Source organism: Amblyomma americanum, chromosome 7 (assembly GCF_052857255.1).
Source record: "Amblyomma americanum isolate KBUSLIRL-KWMA chromosome 7, ASM5285725v1, whole genome shotgun sequence".
Lineage (NCBI taxonomy): Eukaryota > Metazoa > Arthropoda > Arachnida > Ixodida > Ixodidae > Amblyomma > Amblyomma americanum.
This window is the reverse complement of record NC_135503.1, coordinates 71266571-71293141: the sequence shown is the minus strand read 5'-3', so window position 1 is coordinate 71293141 and position 26571 is coordinate 71266571. Positions and strand designations below refer to the sequence as shown.

The 26571-nt window shown below is 44.7% G+C and overlaps 1 protein-coding gene across 1 annotated transcript; it reads right to left on the bottom strand.

Moving 5' to 3' along the window:
* Positions 1–262: 262 nt before the first annotated feature.
* On the bottom strand, positions 263–24144 carry LOC144097793 (uncharacterized). The gene is made up of 4 exons (XM_077630425.1): positions 23424–24144; positions 16097–16329; positions 10535–10741; positions 263–826 (listed from the first exon to the last, which is right to left on the bottom strand). Exons 1-4 carry the CDS (start codon positions 24132–24134, stop codon positions 523–525), a joined length of 1455 nt encoding a protein of 484 aa, XP_077486551.1. The 5' UTR covers positions 24135–24144; the 3' UTR covers positions 263–522.
* Positions 24145–26571: the final 2427 nt, after the last annotated feature.

Genomic DNA, 26571 nt, shown 5'->3' with positions numbered 1-26571 from the left:
TACGTGTTCTCTACTGCCGCCGAAAGCTTATCGCGGATTCGGGTTTCAGAGGCTCGATATCTATTTGAGCGGCATAAGAAATGCAGCGCGGCATAAGAAGATTCAACATTCTGCTTATATTTCTGGATACGTTATCTTTAATTTGTATCAGAATGCGTATTGGACTGCGTTTTTTCAGCCTGAAACAACTTTCTTAAGGAATGAAAAACAGTATATTCTTAAGATTAAAAAAAACTTTTTTTAATGAATTGCGGGTCACAAGACAGCCTTTATCGAAAACGGGAAACGAGACATGTTAAATTAAATATTGCCGCAGTTCTTCCCTTACTGTAGTTCAAACGGCCTCAGGCAGTTGCATTCAGAAACTTAAGCTAAGAAGGGTGCAAGTGTTAGAAAAACTAAAATTAGTCTTCCTGACGTCGTAATTCACCTCACAGAATGCCCGGCTAAGTTTTCGAAAATCCGGAGATAACCAAAGCGACTGTTTTGGTCCAGAGCACCAGTCAGCCCGGCTGCAAAGCATTAACGTCCAGCGAAGAATCGCTTCCGCGTCGTCACTTTCGGGCTGAAGAAATCTTGATCGAAGACATCCTTCGGCATGTCACCCAGCGTGCGCCAGTTTCCATCCTCAGGTCCCCCGATCCGTCCTTTAATTCGCCTTGGGCTGATGCGTAGACTTCGCCCAGAACAAGTCTGAAGGCAAGAGGCTTCAGTCAGGAAGCGGTTGGTGCCTGTCAGACAGCGGTGTCCACTCAGAACGGAGATGGATGACCTCAGGCAGTCAACGCGACGGTCTTCTGGAGAGCTCATGGCAAAGTACGGAAACCTGAGAGGCAAAGGAAAGTGGAAAACCGGGTTACTGCATTTATCATAACGGGCAGGGTAGCAGCAATATGACAGCCGCACGTTGTGAGCGTACAACTTGTGATCACTCCATAACTATGAGCGATTTCTTTAATTAGATTTTAGTCATTAATTCTGCCTTTCTTCAGCGCTGGGATTATATCTCCACGGGAAAACAAAGAATGCACACAAAACAGGGATAAGCAAACATTAATTAAGAATAAAAGTTGAAGGTTTGCGGCCAGAGTCAGCGGTACATTCATTTCAACACAATTTCAGAAGCAATAAAAAGAAACCGTATAATACGCGCATCCATTCCTTTTTTACAAATATCTTGCCTTTCGATATCAAAATCAAATTTATGGGTAATACAAGAAATTTTGCCTCTGTGGGCAAAAACAGGGTCGTTGATATTGTTTGCTGTTGCAAGCACGTGTAACTACACTGCAGAGGCTAAGGGATGTCAGCGCAAACTTGTGCCTATATTATTAGGAATGTTTGTCAATACGATATAACGGCAAATCAATAAAAACAAATCGACTAGGAGTTCTAGCTTTTCTATATCGACGCGACAAGACATGGAAATAGGGAAGTACCGCGCCGTCTTTTAGACAATGGCCTACTAATAAAAGGAAGACATGGAAATAGGGAAGTACCACGCCGTCTTTTATAAAAGGAAGATAGTTTTATATAGAGTACCACAGCCGGCAGCACTGAACCAGCAGCAGAAATGATAGCCTGATTAGGCTTAGTGATCGCATAAAGAGGGATTACTCATGTTAATAGAAGTTAAGGTCATATTCTGATCAAGTGAAGAAAGCCTGCCTAACACAGTGATCAGCGGGCTTAACAATGCAGGAAGCTCCAGTTTTTTCGAGGGTTTTTGTGAGGGCGGAACTAGTGGCAGAATCAAGTGCACAATCACTGAAAATATCTTTAGTTTATAGATCTGATTTCGGTACGCCTCTTAGGGGAATTAAAATCTCCCACCGCACCAATATTCACAAATCGTGGCAATTAGCCAGTTAACATTTTTTATCACGGGAAACGTGATATTTAGTCCGCCATTCACCATGCGGCAAAGCAGGAATCTGGTCCAGTTGGCTTTTCTTCATGAGAACTTTTAACTTCGCTGTTTCTGGTTCGTTTAAAAACTGCAAATGAATTTCCTAGGTCGTTCTATTAAAACAAGAAACATATAAAGGGACACCAAGGCTGGTAAATGTTCTTTCCTCGTAATGTTCCGCTTAAAAAACGTAGTAATATTATACAATTTGTTTTGGGATAAAATATGTCTATATGCGTGAGGCGTAACTTGCGATGATGAACACGTTCAGCAATATTTGGACCTCTGGGGGAAGCATGTAAGGGACAAAATCATAGAGAACATCATTATGTTGTATAGTTTCTGAAGCGATGACTTCGATCCTGTCCATATTAATGCTGTTGTACATGTGCAAATATGTTTTCTTAAGGTCTTCTCAAAAACAAATTTTTCTTTCGTTGTAGATTACACACTTTAAGCTCAGACAGGCAGCACAGTCATTATTAGAAAATGATATATGATACGCCGCTGCCCTACGTCCGCAAGTCATGTCCCTTGTAGCTGTCCTCTTAAAATCTTTCTAAATGCTCTAGTACCAACGAATGCGCTTCCGCTGCAGGCGTATTCCGATTTGATCTTAAGCGGCGGATGTTCACACTGTAGTGCGAGCTTTCAAAAAACAAGAAAAAACCAATTTGGTTCAAGTGCGGCCTTTATTTTGGGAAACGGGCGCTGAACGCAAGACGAATGTTGTGTGTCAATCAATCTCGAGACTCAAACTTCTTTGGAATACGCAAGAAAGGAGCTTATCTACCATCTTCCTTTCAATGAAGACTAAGTGTCATCAGCTGTCGTTGTGATGCGAGGATTCAAACCAACAATAAACACTGTTTTAATTTTGAAGGACTCCGCTTTCAAGCGCCCTGCGGTACATCAAGTGATTTATTAGGCTCTTTCGGACTGAAAATGCAAAATGCTCATAACGCGACTGGAGAGGATAATTAAAGGCATTTCACATGCTTTATGGCGATCACGACAAGATATGAGAGAAGTTTGCCCATTAGCGATGGAGGATTTAAATATCACAGTTCTGCGATTCTTCCATTTCAATTCAGACGAGCGAATAGAAAGCACCGAGTTATTTGATTTGATATATTTGTTTCCTTCCTGACACACAAAGACGAGCAAGAGCAAAGGCGAAACGCCTGACGATGGCTCTTGCCCTGCATACAGTTTAGCACAAAAGATTATTAACATAACTTTAAGCGAAAAGTTTCACACCAGAATCTTCGGGAACAAATAAGAAAATGTAACGCAGCACTGAGGAGAAAAAAGGTAAATAAATAATGTAACGAAAAAATAAGTGTATGGAGCAAACAACAAACTACGTACATGCAAACACAAAATACTTAGCAAAAAGATGCAAATGTAACTCGATTTTGAACATGATTGTTGCAAGCTTAGCAACAACATAATAGCAACATCATAATAGCAACACACAACATAAACATTCAATACGATAATGCACTTCTAAAAAAACAAATTAGGAACAAGAACATGGCAGATTATGTCAATTCTTGGCTATTTTCCAGCAGCAGGTCTCTAGGCCAGTTCTCGGAGACATTAGCACCCAGATCTGTTAATTCTTGTATTTTTATTTGAAAGCTGGCTGTTTGATTTTCCCTACACTGTCCATAAATAGTCCTTCGTTTGGATGGCCGTCCAGTTTCCTTTCGGAGTGTATATGCTGAAGCTTCATTGGATTTTTGTACACTGTAAAGCTTCGCTTTTTTATGTACTGAATCAATTTTAAATATTAAATTTGACTGGCCTTTCACAGTTTATATTTCAGGAAAACCCACAAGAGTCGGGCTACGTCGGTGGAGCAAGAATTGCGGACTCTACATGGTAATAAATTGGCTGTATGCATAAATTTCTTGTGAAAAACAAAGTGAAAGTAATGCCAAGTTCAAAAAAATACCATGGGGTAACATGCCGATATTATCTTCCTGGCCATCATATCTTGAAAGAAGGTCACCATTGATTCCTGCGCGGCACAAAGGGCCATAATAGTAAAAGGATTATGTTTTCTGTTAAATCCCCTGCAATGGCCGAGACTCTCTCACACTCTTATTTTAGCCAGGAAAAGATATCGGACTACGGGGATAAATAACACTGGAATATAGGAAAGAATCAGTGTCGCTTATGAGATACAGGTAGCACGGAAAACCCTGATGCCGAACGAAAGCGCCCGCTTGGCGTGCCGCCAATGGCGCTTATATTGAAACGGGTCTCTTTTGATGCAGTCAGGCTTCTACAGCGCCACACATACGTCACAAGCGGGCTAGTATGCCGTGCTGTCACGTGTTAACATCGTTACGTGACCAGAAGCCGAATGCTATAAAGTATGAAAGATGGCCGTGGTAGCACATAATGGCCAGCGGGGCTAGCTGAAGCTATTTCTTTGCCCTGCACTATATATACTGCCAGCATCGCCCTCTTGTGTTTTATAATTATAATTGCGTGTCACGGCTATTACTCCCTTCAAATGACGTTAACATGCCTCGTGACGGTCGCGGCAGAGAGAAAAAATTGGCGGAGGTTTAGCTGTGGTTAAACCTGGAGTGACGCGATACCTACAGCTGGCAGAGTGGAACTTGCTCAGTTGAATTGCAAAGTCAATCCATTTGGCCGCTCCGTTTCTCTGGGCGTTCCTTCTTCATCTACGTCCTACTTGACTCGGCGTACGCGCACAGCTGTGGCAGCTCGGTACCTCCAGCGCGCCGCTCCACCAGCAGCAGGAGCTGCTCCGCACCACGTGGCTGGTCACGTGACCAACCACGTGACGAACCACTCGATCAGCCATGGCGCCGCGCCGCCGGCAGCTGCTCCGCACCACGTGATAAACCACGTGACAGTGTGGCGGCGGCGCAGCCACGGCGTGGCAGCTCAGCCACAGGGTGACGACGCCGCAACGCGGAAGGCTCGAAAAGCTACCGTAATCTAGCTGTCGCTACAAAACTTCAATATAACTCAGGGATGCTTCTTTTGCCGTACTTCGTAACTATAAAGAACAACTCAACGGCGGCGAGAAATTAAAATGCGCTTAGGGGTCGTAGAGGAGACACGAACTCAAGTTTCTTCATCATGGGGGTATGTTCTTCAATTTACCAAATAGCAGTCACGCCTACAAAGTGTGTTTAATTTAATCTTCTATAACTGGGCTTGGGGACTGCCCTCGAATGCCATCAGCGCAGCTCTGTCCACGAGATTGGAGCGTGAGATCGGTAATGATGGCCATTGCGAAGGACGGGCAGTGTTCATTATGCTCGGTGCATGCGTCGTCAATGTCCTGCAATGGCTGGCGGGGCATGGTCGCGATGCGTGATTAGATTAGATCTTATGTATGAGCAGTACCGGAGGACGCAGTCAGGTTTCTCCAAATTAGATCAGAGCGGGAGGGGCTAATCGGGCATTCTCTGTATGGTGCGGCTCGTTAAACCTTGAGTACGCGAAGCGGTGCCTAGCGGTCGGTTGGGGCAGTAGGTAACCCTCCCGGCAAGGGCTCACAGGACGCCCAAGGCAACACACTGCGGTGGCGGTTTCCAATGTAGAACTTGTCGTTTGCGGCAAGATAACAGCTGCTCTACTTCCTTTCGAACGGCGTCCGTAACTGTGAGGTTATGAGGCTGCGCTCACGAGCGTTCGGTGCAGTTCCGGCGCGCATAATCTCGCCCACAAAGTCTATAGGCTCTTTTTGTTGGTGGTCGAGGTGTCGGTGTACCTAAGTTCAGCTTTTCTGTTGTATTCGCGTGCGGGAGCCTGCAGAGTCTTACGGAAGCTTCATTGGTGAAGGCCGGCCGAGTGTGTACCAGGCTGGTGAAAAGAGATTTCTTAAGAGTGCAGAATAAGGAGTTGGCCTTCTCTTTGGTAATGACATAGGGAAGAGAGAATCGACGTTTCTGTGAACTGCTAGCATCAAATGGGATGCCCTCCCGGCAATTCGCAAGCGAACAGAAAACGCAGAGTTTTGTTTAGAGGTACTGAATAGTAGGCCAATTGATCTGCCCTTCGGTGGAAGCACTTTGAAGAGTTAATAGATCCCCCTTTCTGCTTATGGGCACAAATTCGATCCAGACTAAACAGGTGGCTTTGGATGAAAAATATTTGTACCCCAGTTATGTCTCTTATGCAGAAACAATTATCTGCAGGGCCAGTGTAAAAGGGAAAGTGAATGATGGAGCATTGAGAAGAAGCCTTTTGCTAGACGTACGAATAGGAGATGGCAACATTTGCCCTCGGTTTTCATATTGTCCCTGTATCAGGGTTTTCTCAACATTCAGAGCGTACTGTACTCGTGTTGTATTTAATAGTGCGGGAATATTTTTGTGCTATTGTAACCGCGTAAGTGTTTTATGTAAAGAAAATGTGATTCTGCTGCTGCAGGCTGTACACAATTGGGGACTAAGGCCTCGTCATGCTTCCGAGCCTTTAGCCTTATGCCACCCGCAGGGATTAATTTATTACTTCCTGCAAATAAAGTTACTTACTTACTTACTTACTTGCTTAAAAGTTCTGAAAACGCTTTATTGGCTCCGCAGTGCAGCAGCCGAAGCAACCCTTCAGGCATGTGAAGCCCTCGTAATGCCGAAATTGAATGGGCTGATCTCATTTGGAGCCGGAACCAAAAGAACATAATTAGCAAAATTGAACGAGCACAAAATTTGGTTCTAAGCTTCATATATTCAATTTACGGCCGTTGCTTAAGTGTGTCCGTATTAAGGATCAGATCAAACTTGCAGGCGCTGTCGCAGCGCAGAGTAGCCGCAAGATTAGAATTTATTTTCCTCCTATACCCCAGTCACTTTCAACTAAATCGAATGCATTATCGTAAGGAATCAGTCACGAACTCATCACAACTTAATCACAACAAATCCACGCAGTGGCGTGTTAGACGCATTAATATACATAAAAGTGTACTCCCATTAGCGATTTTGATTTGAATAAATTATCGCAGTGCTTAGGAGTGCTTTACATTCACAAAAATATTTAGAAGCAATGTTAGGGACCTACTTTTTGTAGTTGTTTTATATTATTGTGCATTTTGTTTGTTTCGTATTGCAAACGATGAAGGATAACCTCATAAGGTTTCAAATCAATCTCTTTATTTGCGTTTTCTAATCAAAATGTTTTTTTTTGTATTTTTAAGTGTGTTATCCCCACTCATGCAAGGGCATGCGACATGCCTGGAGTCTATGTAAATAAATAAATTCTAAAAAAACAATTTTCTTCTTTATAAACTGCTTTATTGGGCTCTATGAAAACAAGGATAGCAAAATCGACATGATCGGGTCGAATGCATATGAGGAAACTATTTACACCACTGTAACTGTAGCATCGGAAGTGGATGTTAGAACCTAGAAAAGGGAACGCATTGGCGAAGTGAGACTGTTCTATGGCCTTATCGATATATTGATTCGCGTGGCTTGTGTTAACTTTCTTATAAATTTCCGGAATCGGCATTTTATTCTACTTGGGTAAGTAGTTTAGGCTATAGTTTTGTTCAGCAATACGGTGGTAAGAACTTGTGACCGGCATAATGACCGGAAAATCTATACGCTTTCAGAAGATGCCTATGCATAAATGATTGATAGAACGTCAACGCGGCATCGAATTTTTGTCTTGAAACTTTTAGACAGAAAATGCCTTTTAAGTCAACGGGATCTTTTCTCCTACAGCATTCGTGAAACTTTGCGATGACGTTTTCAGAACTTACACTTTCTTGTACCTATAAAAATAGCTTCAAAGCCAAATTTTTTTATTATCTTCAATTTGGCTATAAGCTCCCGCTTGAAAAGGATATATATAATATTCTTGTTAATTGCATCAGAATTTGATGATGCCTGATAAATGCGTAAAAGACTTGCAGCAATGCCGAACTATACATCAGCAAGTCCAATGACAGTGCTTAAAAATAATTATCTGAAAAGAAAATGCGCAATGATGTCGACAAGCCTTAACAATTTTTTTTTATCTAGAACTAGAAATATTACTCAAGCTTTCATCTATGTTGCTTTGGCTATTGTTTGCTGGCCTGGTCTGTGCATTACACGCTCGTACGCCTCTCTGCCTTGCGGCAAAATTTGTGGTTTCCTCGGCAGAGGATTTCCAACTGCTTTGTTGACTACTGTAACCGGCACCCAACAACATAACGCAAGGCTGCTGTGGTTTTCCCCGCATAATCGCTGTTACAGCTTCGGATAGCTTTGTGAAGTCTTCGCAGCATTATTTTAAGCAGCATCATTTCATTTTTTCTGCCCACACACCCTACTGGTCATTTTTATTCATGTGATTTTAGGGCCAGTGTTTGCGAATTACTTCAGTGTTCAGCGCCTTGTTCGTTTGCGCATAAGCGAACAAACTCCCCTCAGCTCTACATTCATCTACAAATATTTATCTTTACGGCTGTTCTAATTTTTGTTAGCTAACAATTTTGATCAGAATCGTTTTCTTGCAGTAGTTATATTCTTTTAAAGCTGTCTAGAGGTTTTGGAAGACCGTGTAGCTTACTGCGTAAACCGGATTTTGTAGAACTACATGCTCGAAAACTTTGTGTACCCAATTTGTAAACGTTTAGCACCTAGACACGCCAGTGAGGTGAATATTATTTGCAAAATAGCGATAAACCAGAAATATCTTTTTAAATGAAGCCCGGACTGCGACTGAACGAAAAAGTGAAAGTTGAAAGGGAATAATCTGCTCTCGAACCATGCGACTGACATTAGCAGTTCCGGAACCAATAAGAAAAGAGGTATGACTTTCAGTCGTTGCGGAGAGCTGTCGCCTTCACTAATGGATTCGTGGTAATAGCAGCGCCATGTATGTGCAGCTGCGGGGTACATACAATGTTACAATTTCGAACAATTCCATTCCTCTACACACTTTCAAGAGACTGAGGTGCTGCCAAGGATTCGTTGTCGCCAGGAATAGTTAGTCAGCATAGCGGAAATAACGACGTTATATAATCTAATAAAAGTGGCGCTCTTGAATATATCCATTATTTTTTGGAGTTACCATCATGCCAGGTAGACTTCTGGTTAAATGCTCATATTCGCGGAAGTCACCTAGAACCAGTGGAGTTAAGAAGGACAAAAGAAAGAGTGTAACTAGGAGCGTTTTTTTTTCACGTAAGCAACACGGAGACGAAACCACGAGCAGTTAACAGAAGTCCTTTTTGATTCATAATTTTACGTCCTTCACGGCCACTCCAATACAGAAATATTGTGTAGTGGAACAGCCGCGTACTATAATGTCTCATCCGCCAAAATGTACACGCCGTAATTTCCGTTACTCAGTCCGTGAGCTATATACGTTTTTAAAGCTGAACTTTTGCTCTTTCCGGAATCTGTATAAGTGCGGATTACCGAGTATTTCATTTTTCAATAAAGCCGAATATGGCATGAAATTGGCAATGCTTTTTCTATTACGAGGTTTTGCGATAGTTACGTTGTGCGTGCACCTTTTTTTTCTGTGGGCAGGTTGCACGCCTTGCACTAACGGGCTACACTCTAAACAAAAATAAGCTAGGAAAAACGGATTAAGCTTCCCTATAGCGCACTCTCTTTCAGGTGCAAGTTATGCTGCCCAAGTTCCGGAATAGAATTCGATCACTAAAAATGCGGAATGCGGATTCTTGCCAAGGGGGACATATTCGCATTGCAAAGCATAGTAACTTGCAGCAGTGAACAACGAAATAAGGCTTTTAAACAAGGCATCGGAGGTCTTGAGGTCAGCTAACAGAGAAAACTGAAACCTTGGTTAAAACAATCGTAACTGGTAGAACTTCACAAGTTGTCAAGAGGAAATTTGTTTCCGTCGACAACCGTAAGTATTCCGTATTTTTTCTCTGATGACAATTTGCTGAAAACGTTGGGCAGCATACCCTGCCCCTAAAACGTATTGCGCTCGAGGACAGTTTACTTCCTTTACACTCCTATAAAGGCTAACTTTTTTTTGGAGTCCATATACGTGGTGCGGGCAATCTAGTGAAGCAATATGTTTTTTATCAGCAAGCTTTACGCCCTGCGGACTATACGCCAGGAGCAGATTGTATGCCTGCAATACGTCAAAAGTAGCATCCAGCTAGTACTCATAAATGGTGTTGAAACTTCGAGGCCAGGAAAAAGGCTTGAAAAAGGTGGACCATGATAGCACTGCTGGCAACGGAATGGAAAATGATCGGGGTAAGGTTAGGATAGAGGATCACACCAGCGTCGAATACAATCGCAAAAACGAGTTACTGATATTTAAGCTGAAGCAAAAAAGAGGGGAGGGCCATGTGCAGGGCATGCAAAGCGAGCCATTTGTAGCCGATGGCCCCTGGGGTAACGGTGTAGACTCCAAGAGAACGCAGACCCAGCACGGGGTGACCGAGGGTGAATTGGGCGAATACGATTAAAAAGAATGCAGGGGCAGGTCGACCGCAGCTGGCGCAGTGTACGGCTCTTATTGGATCAGTGGAAGAGACCTCTTGTACTGAAGTAGACGTAACCAAGATGACAATGATGATGATTTTCAGTGCATTTGCGTCACTTAGCGCATTAAGTTGCGCAAGAGTTTGCCGCCATTCGCCCGATGTAAGCACACCTCAGTTGCTTGGCAGTGCACGGTCCTGGTTTGGGCGGTTGGCACGGCTCCAGGAGCGCATCTCCGGTAGCGCACTGGCTGGCGCACTCTTTGGCACTGGTGAAGAGGTCCCCGCCCATCTGCACCGATGGGCAGGCGCCTTCCGGAAAGTCCCACGGCACGCATTGGGCGCCATCGTAGAACCACCACTGGTAGCGAACATCCCGGCTACGTTGGCGATGGGGAAAAAAAGTACACATGCCTATCACATGAAAACACGAATGCTTCTAGCAAGAAAGCTGCGTACGAACGTGGCATTTCAGAGACCACATGTGTCCGAGACAGTTTTTAGCGCCGCCATCACTTCATCAACCAGTTATAGATTGAAAGCGCATTTCGAGAAATTGGAGGCTCTTAATACCATAACCGCACTCTTACTTCATAGAGGCGTATTAAGCAGCCCAAGGATTGCGGAGGAATTAACATACTCAGCACAGACGGACACGTCTGCTTCCGTAAGCGATGCGACTCTTACATTTCCAGTTTTTCGCTCCGTGTATGCACCAAGAAAAAATGCAACTGCATGTCTGCTTCCATTTTTCTTTGTGTATTGTGTCCTGTTCTGACTGTTTCGTGCATGACCTCAGCACTAAAAAGAACATAAAAACAATGAAGAGGACATTTAAGGTCCTCCTTGAGGGTCCGACGCGATAGCTTCAATGGGTTACTGCCCATATATGCAAATTCGTCAATCTCTACTTAACATTCAGGGATACCTGGCCGTCTGTCAATCGAGATCAGCTTCGCACGGCACTGGTCGATAGTTCTATGCTACCGCCGCAGCCAATGATCCGTCGTGTTGTTATTGTTGTTGTTAGCCTTTCGAAAGATGGTACATACCCAAACTGGGATCGGCCAAGAAACGAAGGCAGGGTTGCTATTCATATGCACTCAAAAAAGGCAAGAGAAAAGAACGCGGAACTGCAACACCGCTGGATTCTACCTCAAGAAGGGCATGGAATGGAAGGGACAAAAACTGCAAGACATTCTCTCACTGTGCATGGTACATCGTCATCTTGATCAACTTCTATCTGCGGTGCACGCAGATAAGATTAGCTTAACATCAATCAGAACTTAACCGGAGTCGTCGCCAGACCTGCCGACGACTCAGCAAAGCGAAACCATGAGCCAATGAGGCTATAAAACTTGCTTCCGCACTTCTACTCGGGTTTAACTCTGTTCAAACCCTACAAATTTTGGGGGGATTTTTGATCGCGGTCAGCGACTGCGACAGTGCTTTTTCTGCGACACGAGCTCCTTAACGCAATACTGTTATATCAAAGGACCAACTTTCCCACTTATATGGCCACCTTTAGCAGCAGCACGGGCTCTATAAAGTAAAGCGCTGCGATGTGTTTTTAGATGAATGGCTAACAATATTGTCGATTTTTATACGGCCCCGGTTTTCATGAGAGGTACGAGCTGCAGTGTAGCTGCAGACGCATAGCAAAACAAGTTGGTTTAGCCGCTGGTATCTGACTAGCCCCATCATAGCAGCTAGGGCGAAAACCGAAAGGACAAGGAAAGAAGGTTCTCAATTTACAGACCTCTACACATGAACTGACGTTCACTGAAAAGAGTAAAACCAGTTCACTGACTACTGCTGAAGTTTACAGAAAAAAACAAGCTTTGTGGTGTTAATTAACCACCAGTTGACGTCTATGGCTGTTTCTTGTAAAAAAAAAAATACTTGTAAAATGCGAAAGTGCTAAGGCTCCTGTTTTGCAGAAAGTCCTGCGTTATTGTCCTCGGCATTGTCGATGGCGTTAGCTAAAATCCCATCAGAAGCAATCTAGATTGTCCACCTAGGTCATGTTACCTTGTGACAAACACAACCTGCCCATTGGATTCTCAAGAAATTGATCAACACGGCAAGTGGAATTTAATTTAATGATTGGTCAACAAGTTCCTCGAGAAGTGCTACCTGAGTCGCACAAGCTGCGCCGGTGGCAGCACCTTTCATCGCGGGGTAGCGGCGCATCGCTTAGCAGCAGCACCACTGCGCCCGTAGTGGTATGGAGATTCACAGAATGCAAAGTAGAGAATGTAAAATCGAATGTAAAGTCGAGAATTACCACATTTATGGGCATTAATCAATCAACTTTATCGCGTTATACCTTAAGGACGGAGCTTAAGTGTCCGCTCCAATTTTTTCATTGTTCCTTCGCGCTAGTTATAATGGCAGTGCATACGCGCAATGATTTTTCCAGCGTACCGAAAACTTTTTGTTTCAACTAATTTTCCTTATTGGCAAAGACGAGCCTGCGAACGCCGAGCGAATGCAGAAACAGCAATGTACTGAAGACGCTTACTGACAATAAACTGTAACTTATTCGCTCTCGCCTCGCCGGCATACCCGCAGTCGAGAAAAAAAAAACTCTAATGCCTCAACACTGCTTCACCCATAGCGACCAACAGCCCGAGTTTCCTTTGCTCTATATTTAACAAATTTAACATAATATATATTTAACATAATTCGACAAGTAGGTCTGACCAGCCCAACTTCAACGGGACTCCTTTTGCACTTCCATGGTCTGAAACTTTCTTCATCCTTGTTGGTGTTCCTTCCCTTCTTCCAACCCATCGCCGTTCACAATGCATCCTTGCGTTCAAGTATTACGCAGTTCTTTTCAATTTAGCTTACACATTGCTTCCTTGTTTATGAGTGGTCTGTAGATAGGATGTTGTCCAAGGGGCTGGCAGCTCGTTTAAGGATGTTTAAACTAATCAAATGCGCTATCACGGTCAGATCTTCGCCATAAGAGGCTGCTAGCTGATACACAAGAAGTAGCGCAAGTTCTTAAAGGCGCTGAAACGGTGGTGCGATTTGGTAAAGGCAGTAAGACGGCGAGAGCTGGGAGAGAGGGCAGATGGAAGTTGCGTTATTAAGAAAGCACTTCTTTGAGTTGCAGCGGGCTGAGTCTGTATGAGAAACGAGACTAGGAGAAGCAGGAAATCTCGAACAAGTGACGCGGAGTTTACGGTATGTCACGTTATGCGCTTGACTTAGTGAGACCTCGTCCGCATGTGCGCCCTGTGTAGAGAGTTGCCGAAATTCTGGTGACATTTCCGAGCACCACGTCTGTTAGAATCAGGACTCCGTAACATCGGCCTCTTTTTCTAGCTCCGACCATGCTTTCTCTCTATTGCCCCCACCCGCTAAAACAGCTGAGCGCACGGCCGCGGCAAATTCCTTCGAAATCACCCTATTTTCCTTACGCAGAGACGGCCGGCACGTGTGTCTGAAAGGACGACGCAAATAAATGACTTAATTTTCCCAAGGACCACATATTCGCGACTCGCGCAAAGCTTGCAAAAAAAAAATAGTGGACAGAATTTTGTGTGCGCGTTAAAGAATTGTGCGCGCGTTTGTGCGTGTTAAAGCATTTCTTGCCCCTTTAATAAAGCCTCGTTTACAAGTAACCGAATTTGGCTTCTATACCTGTAAAAATTCCTCAACACATTGATTCAAGCTCCGCAGTATTCTAACCTATCCAGTTGATCCCAAGTCCAGTGTGAATTGGGCGTTTATCCTACTTCACTTTCATTATTAAATTTAGGCGCCATATATCTCAAACCCTCTAACAGATCACATTCAGCACAAATATCGAACAACGTAATTCGCAGTAAACTAACAAATTACGCCCCTACTCAAACCACGCACAGCACTAGACAAATACCACCGTTACTAAAGGAAACTACCTCTAAACTCTTCTACCACCTTAGGATAATTCTTGACACCTTTCAAGAACACTACAAGGACCCAGATAGGCAACAAGTGCCTCAACAATGCTTACAGCCATATAATTCCCAGGCAAAACATAGGATTCCTAGAACCCATCATTACAAAGGTTGGGAGGGAAAGGGGGCGGGTGGGAGGGACACTTATTATTTTCTTAAATTTACTTTTTCAGATCAGCCTTCAGTCATATATCTACAGTGCCGCAAGAGACAGAACCAAGACTCAAGATTCTGAACTATCATTTTCCCCCCATCTGTTTGAAATTGTTCCTCATCCGACCAACAGGAGCGAACATTTCGAAGTCCGGGCTTCTAATGATGGTTATTATATTTCCCAAAGTTCATAGCTAAGCCATCCAAGCAAAAAAAAAAGTCATTATCTTCATCATACAAGAACTCTCCTTGACAGCCACTCCAATAGCTTTGGCTCTAAAAGAACAAATGATTTTCTTTTTCCTTTTTTTCTGCTACGAAAAATTCTTTTATTGTTTGTTATTTTTCTACTTCATATTAAATTAAGGCCGTTATACTTAGTGGCACCAGCCGGGAAACATTCTTTTTTGAATGCTTTTTCTTAGTCCTACCATATTATTAGTACTACTACAAAGTGTCGGTTTTAGTTTGTTTGCATTATCTCTTTATAATGTATTTGCTTTTATGTAATAGTAATTTTGCCTACTTTGGTTGTTGCTCTAGTGAATTTCGCTGAATTTCTATGAATATGTCTGCACCTGGCTAGGTTTTCGGACTACTTCCGCCTTGGTTCTCCCCTAGCTCTTTACAGTACGTCCCTCCTGCAAGAGCCACAATACACGCTTGCAGTATTTTTATGTAAATAAATAAATACTACTGGAACAAACTTCAGCACTATTTGGAACTGTTCGGCTGGAAAAACAACGTTAAAGTTAGCGGAAGGTGGTCAGTGGCGATTAACCTGTTTCACGCGAGCACGTGATATGAGAGACACCACGCTGCATGGGCGCTTTAAAAACACCAATAGTTCTTCATGCTCTGTAGAGAGTTTATTACCGGCTCTGTACGCAGATGGGGTGTCACTTTTTTTAGACTTTGGAACGAAGGTGGACTACGTATTTCCGAAACTGAAATGGCATGGGCGATGTGAAAAGGAAAAAAGGGAACGCTGACAAATGGTTAGGGTGGTCGGGCTTCTGCACGTCGAAACATGGTATTTTCTTTGCTAATTGTTTTTCGAACACCTTTGGTATTCGGCTAGATGTCAAACCGTGTATTTTTCATAACCAAACACGGTGACACAAAAGAACACCACAAGACAAAAAATGCGACAAAACAGCGCACAAAAACAGCACAGTCACACATCAGCACAATGAAAAAACGGCACAGGGGAAAGACGACATGGCGAGATAATAGCACACGGAAAAAACAGCACGCGTCAAAACACCACGCCGGAAACAAAAGCACAGCGAAAAGACAGAACGATGACACAAGAGCACAAGGGAAAAATTGCACGACAACAAAACAGCGCAGCGCAGTACGGTACAGTGCTACAGAGGATGCTGCAATGGCAGAGTGCACCAAGGCAACGCGAAATGTTGCTGTTTTGCGCTCCTCTGTTTCGAAGCATATTGTTTTATTGTGTGTTGTTCTTTCATGGTGCCCCTGAACACTTGGTGAAGCAAAAAATTATACTGTGGTAAATCAGTTGCTTGGCTCGTCATCAAACTAATGCTGAGGTTACTTCCCTAAATTGCCGGAGAAATCTGTGTATGCATTCATCCTCATCATGTGAAAAAAAATTCGCACCTTGTGCACTTGGAGAACATGGCCGTACTGAAGCACCTCTCGGAGGGGTTACTGTTGTCGATACATTTCGCCTTGCAGTTCCTCTGGGACGTGAACCGATTTGGGCTGTGGTTGCAAACCCCTGTCGTGTCTCCTGATACCACAACGCACGAGTTGCTAGTTGACTGGAAATAGAACTCTTGGCGCCTGCGGCTGCAGTAACTGTATAAAACCATCGAGCACATCCGTGTCGTCTGGAAAGAGCAATGAAGGAGCAGAAGGCACGCATTCCTGAGTGTCAGGGGTAAGGACCTAAAGAAGACAGCGCGGTGCAGCTGCTTATGTAAAAAAAATTATTAATACCTTTCTTTTTGTTGGTACAATATTTAATTTCTCGCGTCAATGCAGTGAATTTAAGCTATAAGTGCTTCGATTAGGCATACTAAATGTAAGCTTCCCATGTCCTCAGGTTAGAAGTGTTTACAGAATATCCTATAAGCATAGATGAGAGATGCCAATACTACATAGAGCGATGTATGCCAATACTACATAAGGCGCAGGAGGAAAAGTCGGTACGTGCATGAATGTGACATCAAGTAAAATCAAGGCTAGTATTGCGCGTAGCGCCAGCTTACTAAATTGACCTTCATAAAGATTAGGGTGTAAGTTACGCCGAAATGGGGCAGTTTGATACGCAAAAAAGAGAGCGCGGACTAGCGCACGACCTCTGTGCGATTTTTATTGTGTGGATAAGGCGTGTGACGAATTTTTTTAGAGAGCTCTTAACGCCAGATTTCATTGTTGTACAGCGTTGCCGTTCTCGGCGTGTTTGTAATACAGAGAAGTGCGACGACGAAAGGGAGACAATGAAAGACTAAAGGTGCGGCGCGCCACGATGAGTGGAACGCACTGGTCACAAGTGACGCCATAGGGTGAACGATCACAGGCACATGACACCAAGCTTGTCGGTTCTTTCTGGGGCCCAAAACTATCTCCGGTCAAGTCAGGCACGTCGAGCGCCCCGCCTTATAGGAATGAGCAGCGACGGTGTGGTACAGTGAAGGCCTTACGTCCGTAGTCGGACCCACGGCCATGACGGGCGGATGCTAGCCAGAGGCACATATCCGCCTTCCCCATAGGACTACTTAACTCCGCTGCTCAGAATTACTAATCACTCCCACTGCTATAGCATTTTGAACCCTAAGGGTAAACGTCCGGCGCACCTTTTTATGCCGAATAGACCATTTTTATGGCAACCATACTTGGTTCTCTAAGTATCGCGGAGAGGAAGCCTAAGCCTACAAATTGCGTAAATACTGCCAGATACCAGCTACCTAGGCAAGCAAATTGCATTCTCTCATTTAAAAAGCAAAATTTAGGAGCTTTTGTAGACCTTTCGCAAAAGAATGGCAAATGCGTACGTGAAGATAAAGACAAGTTATTACAACGGGAAACCACTAAATTCACCTTCATAAATTTGCGCCTGGGATTTAAGCTTCCATCATCTTTAGTAAAGTTAGGTGGAATGTTCGAGTAATGCTTTCTATTAGTTAGTTAGAGCTGTGCCGCTCTCGAAATGGCTGCCCTTGCCCCAAAATTATTTCCATTCTCATTAAATACCTCAGTCTTTGCCGCCATGTATCATGCGTTTCCTTATCTCTGTGCGTTATTCAGTGAAAGGGCGAAGCGCGCGAATGGGGCCTTTTAAAAAAGCAATCGATGTTTTTGAAGCACACCACAGCCACTAAACAAAAATTAAATTAGGCATGGTTCGTAAAAGACATCAACATTCCAAAGTATCTATCCCTGTAGTGTGCGGGAGAACCCTGCAAGGGCGCACTGGGCGAATGCATAATATCTGATTAAAGAAACCGATATCTTATTAGCACACCACACCCACTGAACAAAAACACAATCAGGCATAGTTTATACAAAAAAAAATAATATTCAAAAGTACCAGCTCTAGACGTCTACGGCAGGATCTCGAAAGTTTGATCGAAATGCAGTGGTTGATGGCAGTGGACATGCGAATAACTCTGCTTCCGTATTTGAAAACAGAGTACGACTGTTTCATTTTAAGGCAGTGCTCTGCAATCGACCCTGTGACTCCAGTATATACCTAGACTGAACATTTTTTAAACATCTGTGCGCATGAGAAAAAAGTGGAATCATCGAAGTGTAGGCAAACTCTAAAATGGTCCTGCAGAGCAGTTGTTAGGCACTTTTTTTTACTGTGTTTCTTTAATTTTCTGCCATTTGGCCGGTGTAAGCCGATAGTTTTTATGGAGAAACTCTCATATTGCTCAAACTACATAAAACACGACTTTAGCTTGCTGCTTGTATATATGATAAAAGTCCTCTTCTGGGGCTCTTGTACCAGTAGTGCCCACGGAAATCCCCGCTAAACCTTACTCCTTGCGTATGCAAAAGCAAAATGAATAAATCTTTACAAAGCCGTTGCTTTTTGGGCACAGATAGCGTGATTAGTTTTTTTTTTTCCGTCCAGGCGGATCGGAGCGAAGCCAAGTTAAGCGGTTGCACTCAGCAAGCCGACCACCGAGCTCAGTGAGCGATCCGGAAAGCCTTTCTCTTCGCCCTTCCTTTCTCCCCACTACCTTGTGATTATGGGATTAGCAGCTGGGCGGGACGCGCAAGTCTTGCTGCCAATCTAGCTTTCCTTGACAGTGAACAAATGTAGCTACATCTGCTGGCCAACAGTAGAGAACACAGCGCAACTAAAAGGAGATATTTTAAACTTGAAACTGAAAAAAAAAATACTGGAGGGTCACGACAGATTCTGCAGGATCATGATGATTATCATTGTCGAACCTTCCTCCTCGCCACAAAATCTAGTCTCTAAAGCTTTTCGTGCACTTACACTGTGTCCGACTGCCACAGAAGATCACTTAGATGTGTCGGTTATTCGAAATTACCGCGGTGATTTTGAGTCCTTAGTGCCACGCGGCATATGTTGGCAGCCATGCAAACTAGAAGTGTTTGTCGTGTCTTCCTGGCCTTCGTTGCGTTGGAGAATGAAGCGGTCGGAGTAGGCGACGACGCCTTTAAACACTTCGAGAAGCACGAACATAGTTTGCGCTAGGGCAGGAGACGTCGCTGGGCATGAGAAACTTGGCAGACAAAGGGCACAAAACAGGCTCTCCATCGGTTACTGCGTAGGGGTGGGGTTCTTCCCGCTAGTTGAGGAAGACGTGTGGGGAAAGAAACGACGGGTTGAGGTGAACAGATATAGCGCCAGTAATTATTAATTTTGATGCAAATTTTTAGGGGAATGCTCCAAGGCGGAGTAGATGTATAATCATTTAGTTTGCGCTAGGCAAAAGTAAAAGAACAGTATATCTGGATTAGCGACATGAGCTGCGAGAACAGCGGTGGTGTTTGGGTGTGGAATGCTTTTGGGAATTTGGGATCCCATACAGCTCACCTAAGGACCCGCGTCTGACCTGAAAACGCGCTTTGTGCGAGATGACCACCGAGATTGTGGGGCGTGTTAAGATTCCCTGCCGATTCCAAGGCCCCGCAGGGACAATAGAGGTCGGTCGGTGGAGCCCCAGACCATGAACGTGATTAGTTTCGTTTGCTTTTGAAAGGGTGTTTAATAGCGGCACTTGTAATCTAACGGGGCAGAGAGGACAGAGAGGTGACGAGGAGATGGCAAAGTAATAAAGATCCTTAAAACAGTAGAGAAAACTCAAAATGGAGAAAACCTGGCGAAAATTCAAAATGACGAGCAGGCACGGCCCAAATCAACGCCTTCTCCAAAAGAGTGAGCACGGTGGGTAAGGGTGAAGCCCCGGATTTGAAGGTCAACTCAAGCCAAACGGAGAGCGAAGTCAAGCCAAGAGAAAGGCAAAGGAAGAAGTAGACGGAAAGGAAAGAAAATGATGAGAGAAAGAAGAGAGAAAATTGAAGGACGCCAACAGGCATATCGAAATGAAAAGGCAATCCGCTTCGCGCTAAGTTAAAAGAGCGAGAGAGAAGAATAGGAGAAAAGAAATACGAAGAGAAAGTAGAAGAAAAATAATGAAGAATGGAGAGGAAATATAAGAACGCCGTCGGGGGGCAGCAATGGAAAGACCGGTTAAACATTACCGGCAAAACAATGCTACGAGTTAGTTGCCGCAGTACAGATCTCACTGAATGTGTGAGCTAAGTCATAGCGCACGTAGTTAGGTTTTTGTGTAATTTTGTCAAATCATAAGGAAGTGATCAGTCAATGAGACGACAAGACGTTGAGAAATAAGTATCGAAAGAAATCCAAAAAAACGTCGAGAACTAAAAAAAATAATTGTGAACGTAGCGAAGAGCTATTATGGCTCTCATGGCAATCTGCCGAAGGTTGTTTATTTTAAGCAGGAAAATTTTTTTCACAACTCCCGGGTGTGCGAAACATCTAGAGTGAAAAATTAGCTACAACATTAGTGCTTCGAATACACCGCCCAGCACGGAAATTTTATTATCATGTTATCATCTAGGAACATGTAGCCATGTGTTGGCGGTGCCAGAAAAAAGGATGCGCTCAACGAAAATCTTCCCCCACGACGCAGTTGCTGCTGCTGTTTGAGCCTGTGAGCAGTGTTCATTGGTTAGCACCGGTGTGGGTGGCGGCAACAGCGAGCACACGAAGTCGCCTGTGCAAGTGCCACTGGGCAAACAAAAAACGATATTTACAAAGTTTCACGTTGGAGCCACTACTAAACTTTACGGAAGCCGGCTCTGTTTTCAACATCTAGCCAGGCAGAGATATCCACCACCCATGAAACGACCCACGCGAGACGAAGCCGTGGCATGATGATAGCTACAAACCAACACAGTTTCATTTGAGCTTCCTTCACTATAACCCACACTCTACCCTAACATATCTCTGCACTCTAATGAATACCCTGCATCACATCACCTGAGTGTGCTAACTCAACTCAGCAGTCGCCCCTATCCACAAGTCCAACGTCACCCAGTGAAAAGCCGTGCTGTCCAACTCGCGCCTGATGGCTGACGACACACTCTGCTGAATCCCTGGGCTCAGGGCCACTGTCGGGCAGGGCAAACTTCTATACTGGAACCGATAACATCAGTCCACGCACTGAGAGACCAGGCATGGACAAGAACGCAGTTTTGGACGCTTCTGCCCAATTACGCTGGCGCTATTCACGCACATCTGCTGATTTCATCTGGCGACGACGTGTGGTTTTACTGCGAAGGCTAGCGGCTCCGCGTCTCATGCGGCCAGAGTTTGCCGTTGCCGATGCTCCTCAATTGAACTGTCCCGCTCGTGATACTGGCGAAGGAGCTGCATGCCCCGCGCAATCTCCGTTCGGACCCGCGAAGACGACGAAGCGGCAACGGACGTGTGAGGTGTACCCAGCCTAGTAACTCCACCTTCAGCTTCATCCGACGCTCGAAAAGTGGTCGAAACTGCAAAAACGCGTTTTGCACACCAAGAAACGATCTCGTTCTGATAGCTCAAGCAATGACGTTTTGACGCACTTTTAAATAAATTACACAAGTAATTTAGTTTACAGCTTTAGGCGGCTAAAAAAATCACTCGTTTTTATCAACAACATAAACATAGGCTATCCCCTACATCTATGTGAGCTCACTTTACTTGTCTGCAAAAACCGGCAAGCCAGTACTGCTCACTTTATTCTTCGTATTTGTCATAATGCGTACGAAGAAAGACAAATAAGGCTTGCGCCAGACAAAATTTGGAACTTGTTGCCATCTGAAATAAAAGGGGTACGTGACACTGAAATTAACGTGCAAGCAACATTTCCTTAGAATGAGAGCAAGGTTGCAACGCTAATTTATCCTTTATGCACATGTAATGGCTGACCTACATGCTACTGTTTGTACTGAACCTCTGGTTAGCTTGGCTGGGTCTCGGTCTGACAAGAACTCAGCAAATGTGCACAAATGCTTCTAGTTTGCATGGCTGCCAGGTGCCCAGCAGCGCTGAAAACTCAAAATAACTGAGGTGTATTTGATTGCTTACTACATCATATTGATCTTCTATGGCTGTGGGAACAACTGATGCCAGCGTACGAAGCATTTTACAGTTCAGATTTTCCAGCGGGAAGGAGTCGGCCATGATAATCTTCATGTTCATGCAAGATGCCATGGGAGTGTCTAGTTGTCTCGAAATTTCAAGTTTAATATATCCCTACTCTGTTAGCAACTGTTCGGACTGGCGGCTAAGCGATGACGCTAGTTTCTTGTGTGCAGAGAACTTAGGAATGTCTGTCTCACTATTTTCATTGATGTAATTAAATATAATCTTGTCGCGACCCTCACGTGGCCCTCACGGGTGCCCGAAGGGCGCTTATGCTGCATTGCAGCTGTGGCTCTTCCCATTGTCAACGCAGTTGCTTTTCTCGCACTAGGCTTCCTTTCAGACTTTTCTGCTGCAAAACTTGCACCGCAGCTCATGCGGACAGATTAACGTAAAGGAACAACGTATGTGTGATAGTGCTAGATAATTGTGCGATCTGCGCATTTGTATATACTGGAGCTCTTTTCCTTTCCCATGCACCGATTAGTTAGAGTTCTCAAGAGCTGCCAATTTTTCAAACGGTTACTTTTGTGTTATAATATATCTAAGCCCTGCCACAGCTCCAACTGAAGATAGCGGTGCGGTCTAATAAAATTGAAAGTGAACATGCAGACCTTTTACTCTGTAGAGGAACATGACAAGGCGTAGCACCATCTCACCACATTCATTCATTAAGACGACGACGAAGCGGGAGAGAAGAAGCTATACTATACGTTGGCCAATCGCCCCATGCGGGTATGCGCCATGTTTTAAGAGGAGGAGGCGGCAGAGGATGAAGAAGAATAGAAGAAGAAGGAGAAGAAGAAAAAGCAATATGCCAGAGCTCACCACTTCCTAGACCTCATCCGCAACATGCGCGCCCAGTGGTTTTTCTGTCTGAGCGCTTGTAATTTGTGACCGCGACCACTCGTTTGTACGCTGAGGCGTAATTGTCTGCAGGAAATCTAGCCTTTTACTGCCTCACATATAGACTTCCTTTCTCTTGCCACACGAAAAGTTGTGTTCGTTTTTCCCCGAACATTGCTAGGTGTCGAGCATAATATTCAGAAACTCCGCTGTCACGTAATCATCGTATACATAGCTTTCAGTGAGGTTTCTTAGCCCTTAATTATTATCTGCAGCCTCTTCCATCTACCCGGTGAGCGGAAAAAGAAACACCAGTATAGAGGCAGCAAAAAGTTTCGTGAAACTGCCTGCTCTAACTTTTACATAGGAGTAAACAAACAGCGCATTTGGATCGTTACTTCACCTGAGAGCGATAGCGAATACGAACTATGGACTCACCTCGTCGGCGAAAGTGTCAGCGAGTGTCACACGCTTGGCCTTCGCAATCGTTCGGGACGAGGAGCGGCTTGAATTCGCTGCTGTCATAGGCGACGTTGCTGGCTCCGTCACGGGCGCTAGTGGCATCATCGTGGACGTCGTTTGCTTTCTGGTCTGATGAAAGGCGCGCCTCGCGACGTATTGCACCGACCGTGTAGAACGTGGCGCAAAGCTCTGCCGTGGTGAAGCCCTCTCTGTCTTCCGAGGGGAAAGAGTGAAGTCTCGAGGCGCCACGACAGGCTCTGCATCCTGGTTGGAAGCCATGGGGTTTACCATGGGTTCGACACGCAGGAGGATGACAGTGACGGATACCACGACGAAAACTGAGACCAGTGCCATGAGCGTGAAGATGAGCGCCGAAGAAGAACATGACGTGAACTCTACCTGGTTTGTGACGTCAAAGCGCTCGGGGAATCTCGACCGCAACAGGGAGTCAGCGTCGCGGGGCCCCCAAGGGAACGGCGGCGAACCTTCGCAGCACAAGTCCGAGTAGATGTCCTTGCTGCCAGAAGCCGGGTCGTCGCACTCCGAGCAATCGCCTGTGGCGCGTCCGAATCGACGCCGCCAAAAGGCCATCAGCTGCTCTGTGGTCTCCGTGATGGACGTCTTCGACTTCGATGACGGCGGAGTCTTTGCAATCCGTACTCTGCGCTTGGGAGCACGGCTCATCATGCTCAAGGTACAGGGACTTCAACGCGGACCTCTTCTTCTTCTTCGTCCTCTTAAGGCATGGCACATAGACGCGAACCTTTGCTACCCTTCTTCTTTTTATACGAGCCAGGCGGCACATAGCTGCTGCAGCTATTTTCCCAAGACATGCATTGGAGGCGAGAAGCTCTTGCGGTGGATCACACGAAAGCGCTTTCAGCATGCTTGTGAACATTAGGTAATATTTCTATTTATAGATCATAATTTCATAGCCGGTGCATAAGAAGGCATCTGCAGTTAATTAGGGAAAGGAAAGTGCAGGCCGCATGTCCAATGTGAAGACTGACAAAGACTAAATGTTTTTCTTTCTGGGATTTTTAAGGCAGTCGCAGAGGGCTTGAAAAATCATTGAGTATGCGTGACGCCTGGAACGTGGAAAGGCGTGTGGGACCGGTCACATCTCGTGTTAGCAGCGTGGTTTACCCGATTTCGCGAGCGAGCTGTGGTACAGAAGGGGAACGGTAAACTTGGGGTAAAAATAACAAAGCAGGTACCATGGCTAATAATGAAAATTCGCAGTTGTGAGGCCATGTGGTAGCCTAACTTTGGGGGCAATTGGTGAAGGCGCACTACGAAAACTACTGAAATGGAAAGTTCTATGAAAATCTTTCAGCTTTGTCAGGCGGAATTGTGTGCGGAAAATGACACTTGCACAACACGTAGATGACGCTACCTCCTTACGAAGAAGTAAACGAAATCCTACCGCTAAGCCTATAAAGGCCTGCCGAGAAGATGTAGACATCGCTTCGGTTCCTGGCCTGTTTCTAATTACAGAAAAGAAGCAAGTGAATATTGCAGGAAAGAAGTGCACTACTTTTATATTTTGCTATTATTTTCAGGAAAACCAAAAAAAGGCCTCAATTGAAGCCAGGTTCTTTTTACCGAAAAAACACGTCACGTACATACATGTGTGACCAGGCACGTCAGAGCCCTCAAGTGCTGCACTTACCAATAAAGAGCACGAAGCCTTAGCGCTGCTGCTTTGCCAGGGCCATGCAACTGTAACCTTTGTTGCTTGCATGTCTTCTAGGTAACCTAGATAAGACGCATTTAACCCTAAGAAGTGGCTGGATTTAAACAATTTTTTTCCTAGCATTGACGCTAGCTTACTCTGGCATAAAATGAAGTAACGTAATCTGTGCTACGCCCAGACTACCCTATACAGGAATCAACTCGTGCTGACCCAGGTTCTTAGGTCATAGGAGAGTCCATCAATAGGAATCTAGTGATAGCAACACCGTGCCCGCGAGCTATTTTCGGAGGCCAGTCAAATGGTTCTTCCAGGCAATTGCGACTAGCGGAGTGTAAGCAACGAGCGTATAAAGAGTGTATCTTCTGCGTAGACAAGTGGAAAGCACCTGCCAAGAGAGTTTCACGGAACGGACAAAAAGGGGTCGGGAAGCAAGGGATGAAGTAGAAAGTGAAAGAAGCTGGGATGCTGGGCTTGGTACAAGCATTATAGAGACTTCTAGCATAGCGTCGACCACTACGCTACCGTATCCGGCGCCGCCACTTCTTACATGCTGGTTGGTCAAGAAGCGTCAGGCGTGTGGTGTTAGGGCCGCCTCCCGTGCGCAATCTGGCACCTCAAGGGGGACTTTAAAGCAATATGCTCTCACTGACTTTTTTCAGTTGAACAGTCCTCTTTTAGATGCCATCCATATATTCCTTCATAACGTTGTGTGTTGTACTCGATAAATGAAAACATCGCATAGTTGGTACGACTATAATTGATGTTATTGTTAATAACACTTACAAAAAACTGGAAACGACGTCCGGAAGACACACACATGCATCGAGTAAACGAAACCATACAGGAGGTCAATCCTGTGCAGCATATAACCCCGCCCCATAGCACGCTGCTCTCTGAACAGATTTCAACGAACGTGTTGGCACCGCGTGACGATCTGCCATGCGTCTCTTCCACAGTCTACACAGCCTGATGATCAGTAAAAGTTCACATGGCACCTCACGACGTTCCATTGTCGGCACAAATCTTATAGTATAGGGCGTGATGTCCTCTTTGAGAGCCCATTGAAGAATCTCTCAAAAAAAAACGGCATCATGACAAAACACTGAGCAATGATCACTAATTTCTGGCTGCTTGCAGAAGTGAAAGTTCACAGACCATGACACAAAAGTTCCTTTTCACGAAGTCATGTTTTGACACGTAAGTAGAGGTGTGAAGTTTAAAAAAGAAAGTCTTTGCGGCCGATTGAACACACATCCGTTGCGCCTGTTTAGTACACTGTTGTCCAGAAAGGAGAGCTAAGGCTGCCAATACATCGGTGCAGGAAACAACGTCTCAGTCAGAACTGTTGTCATCTGTCTTCTGGATAGACTGCATAGGAATTCTAAGGAAAACCGTACTGTGAGGAAATGAAATGTGTCGGTGACTCGT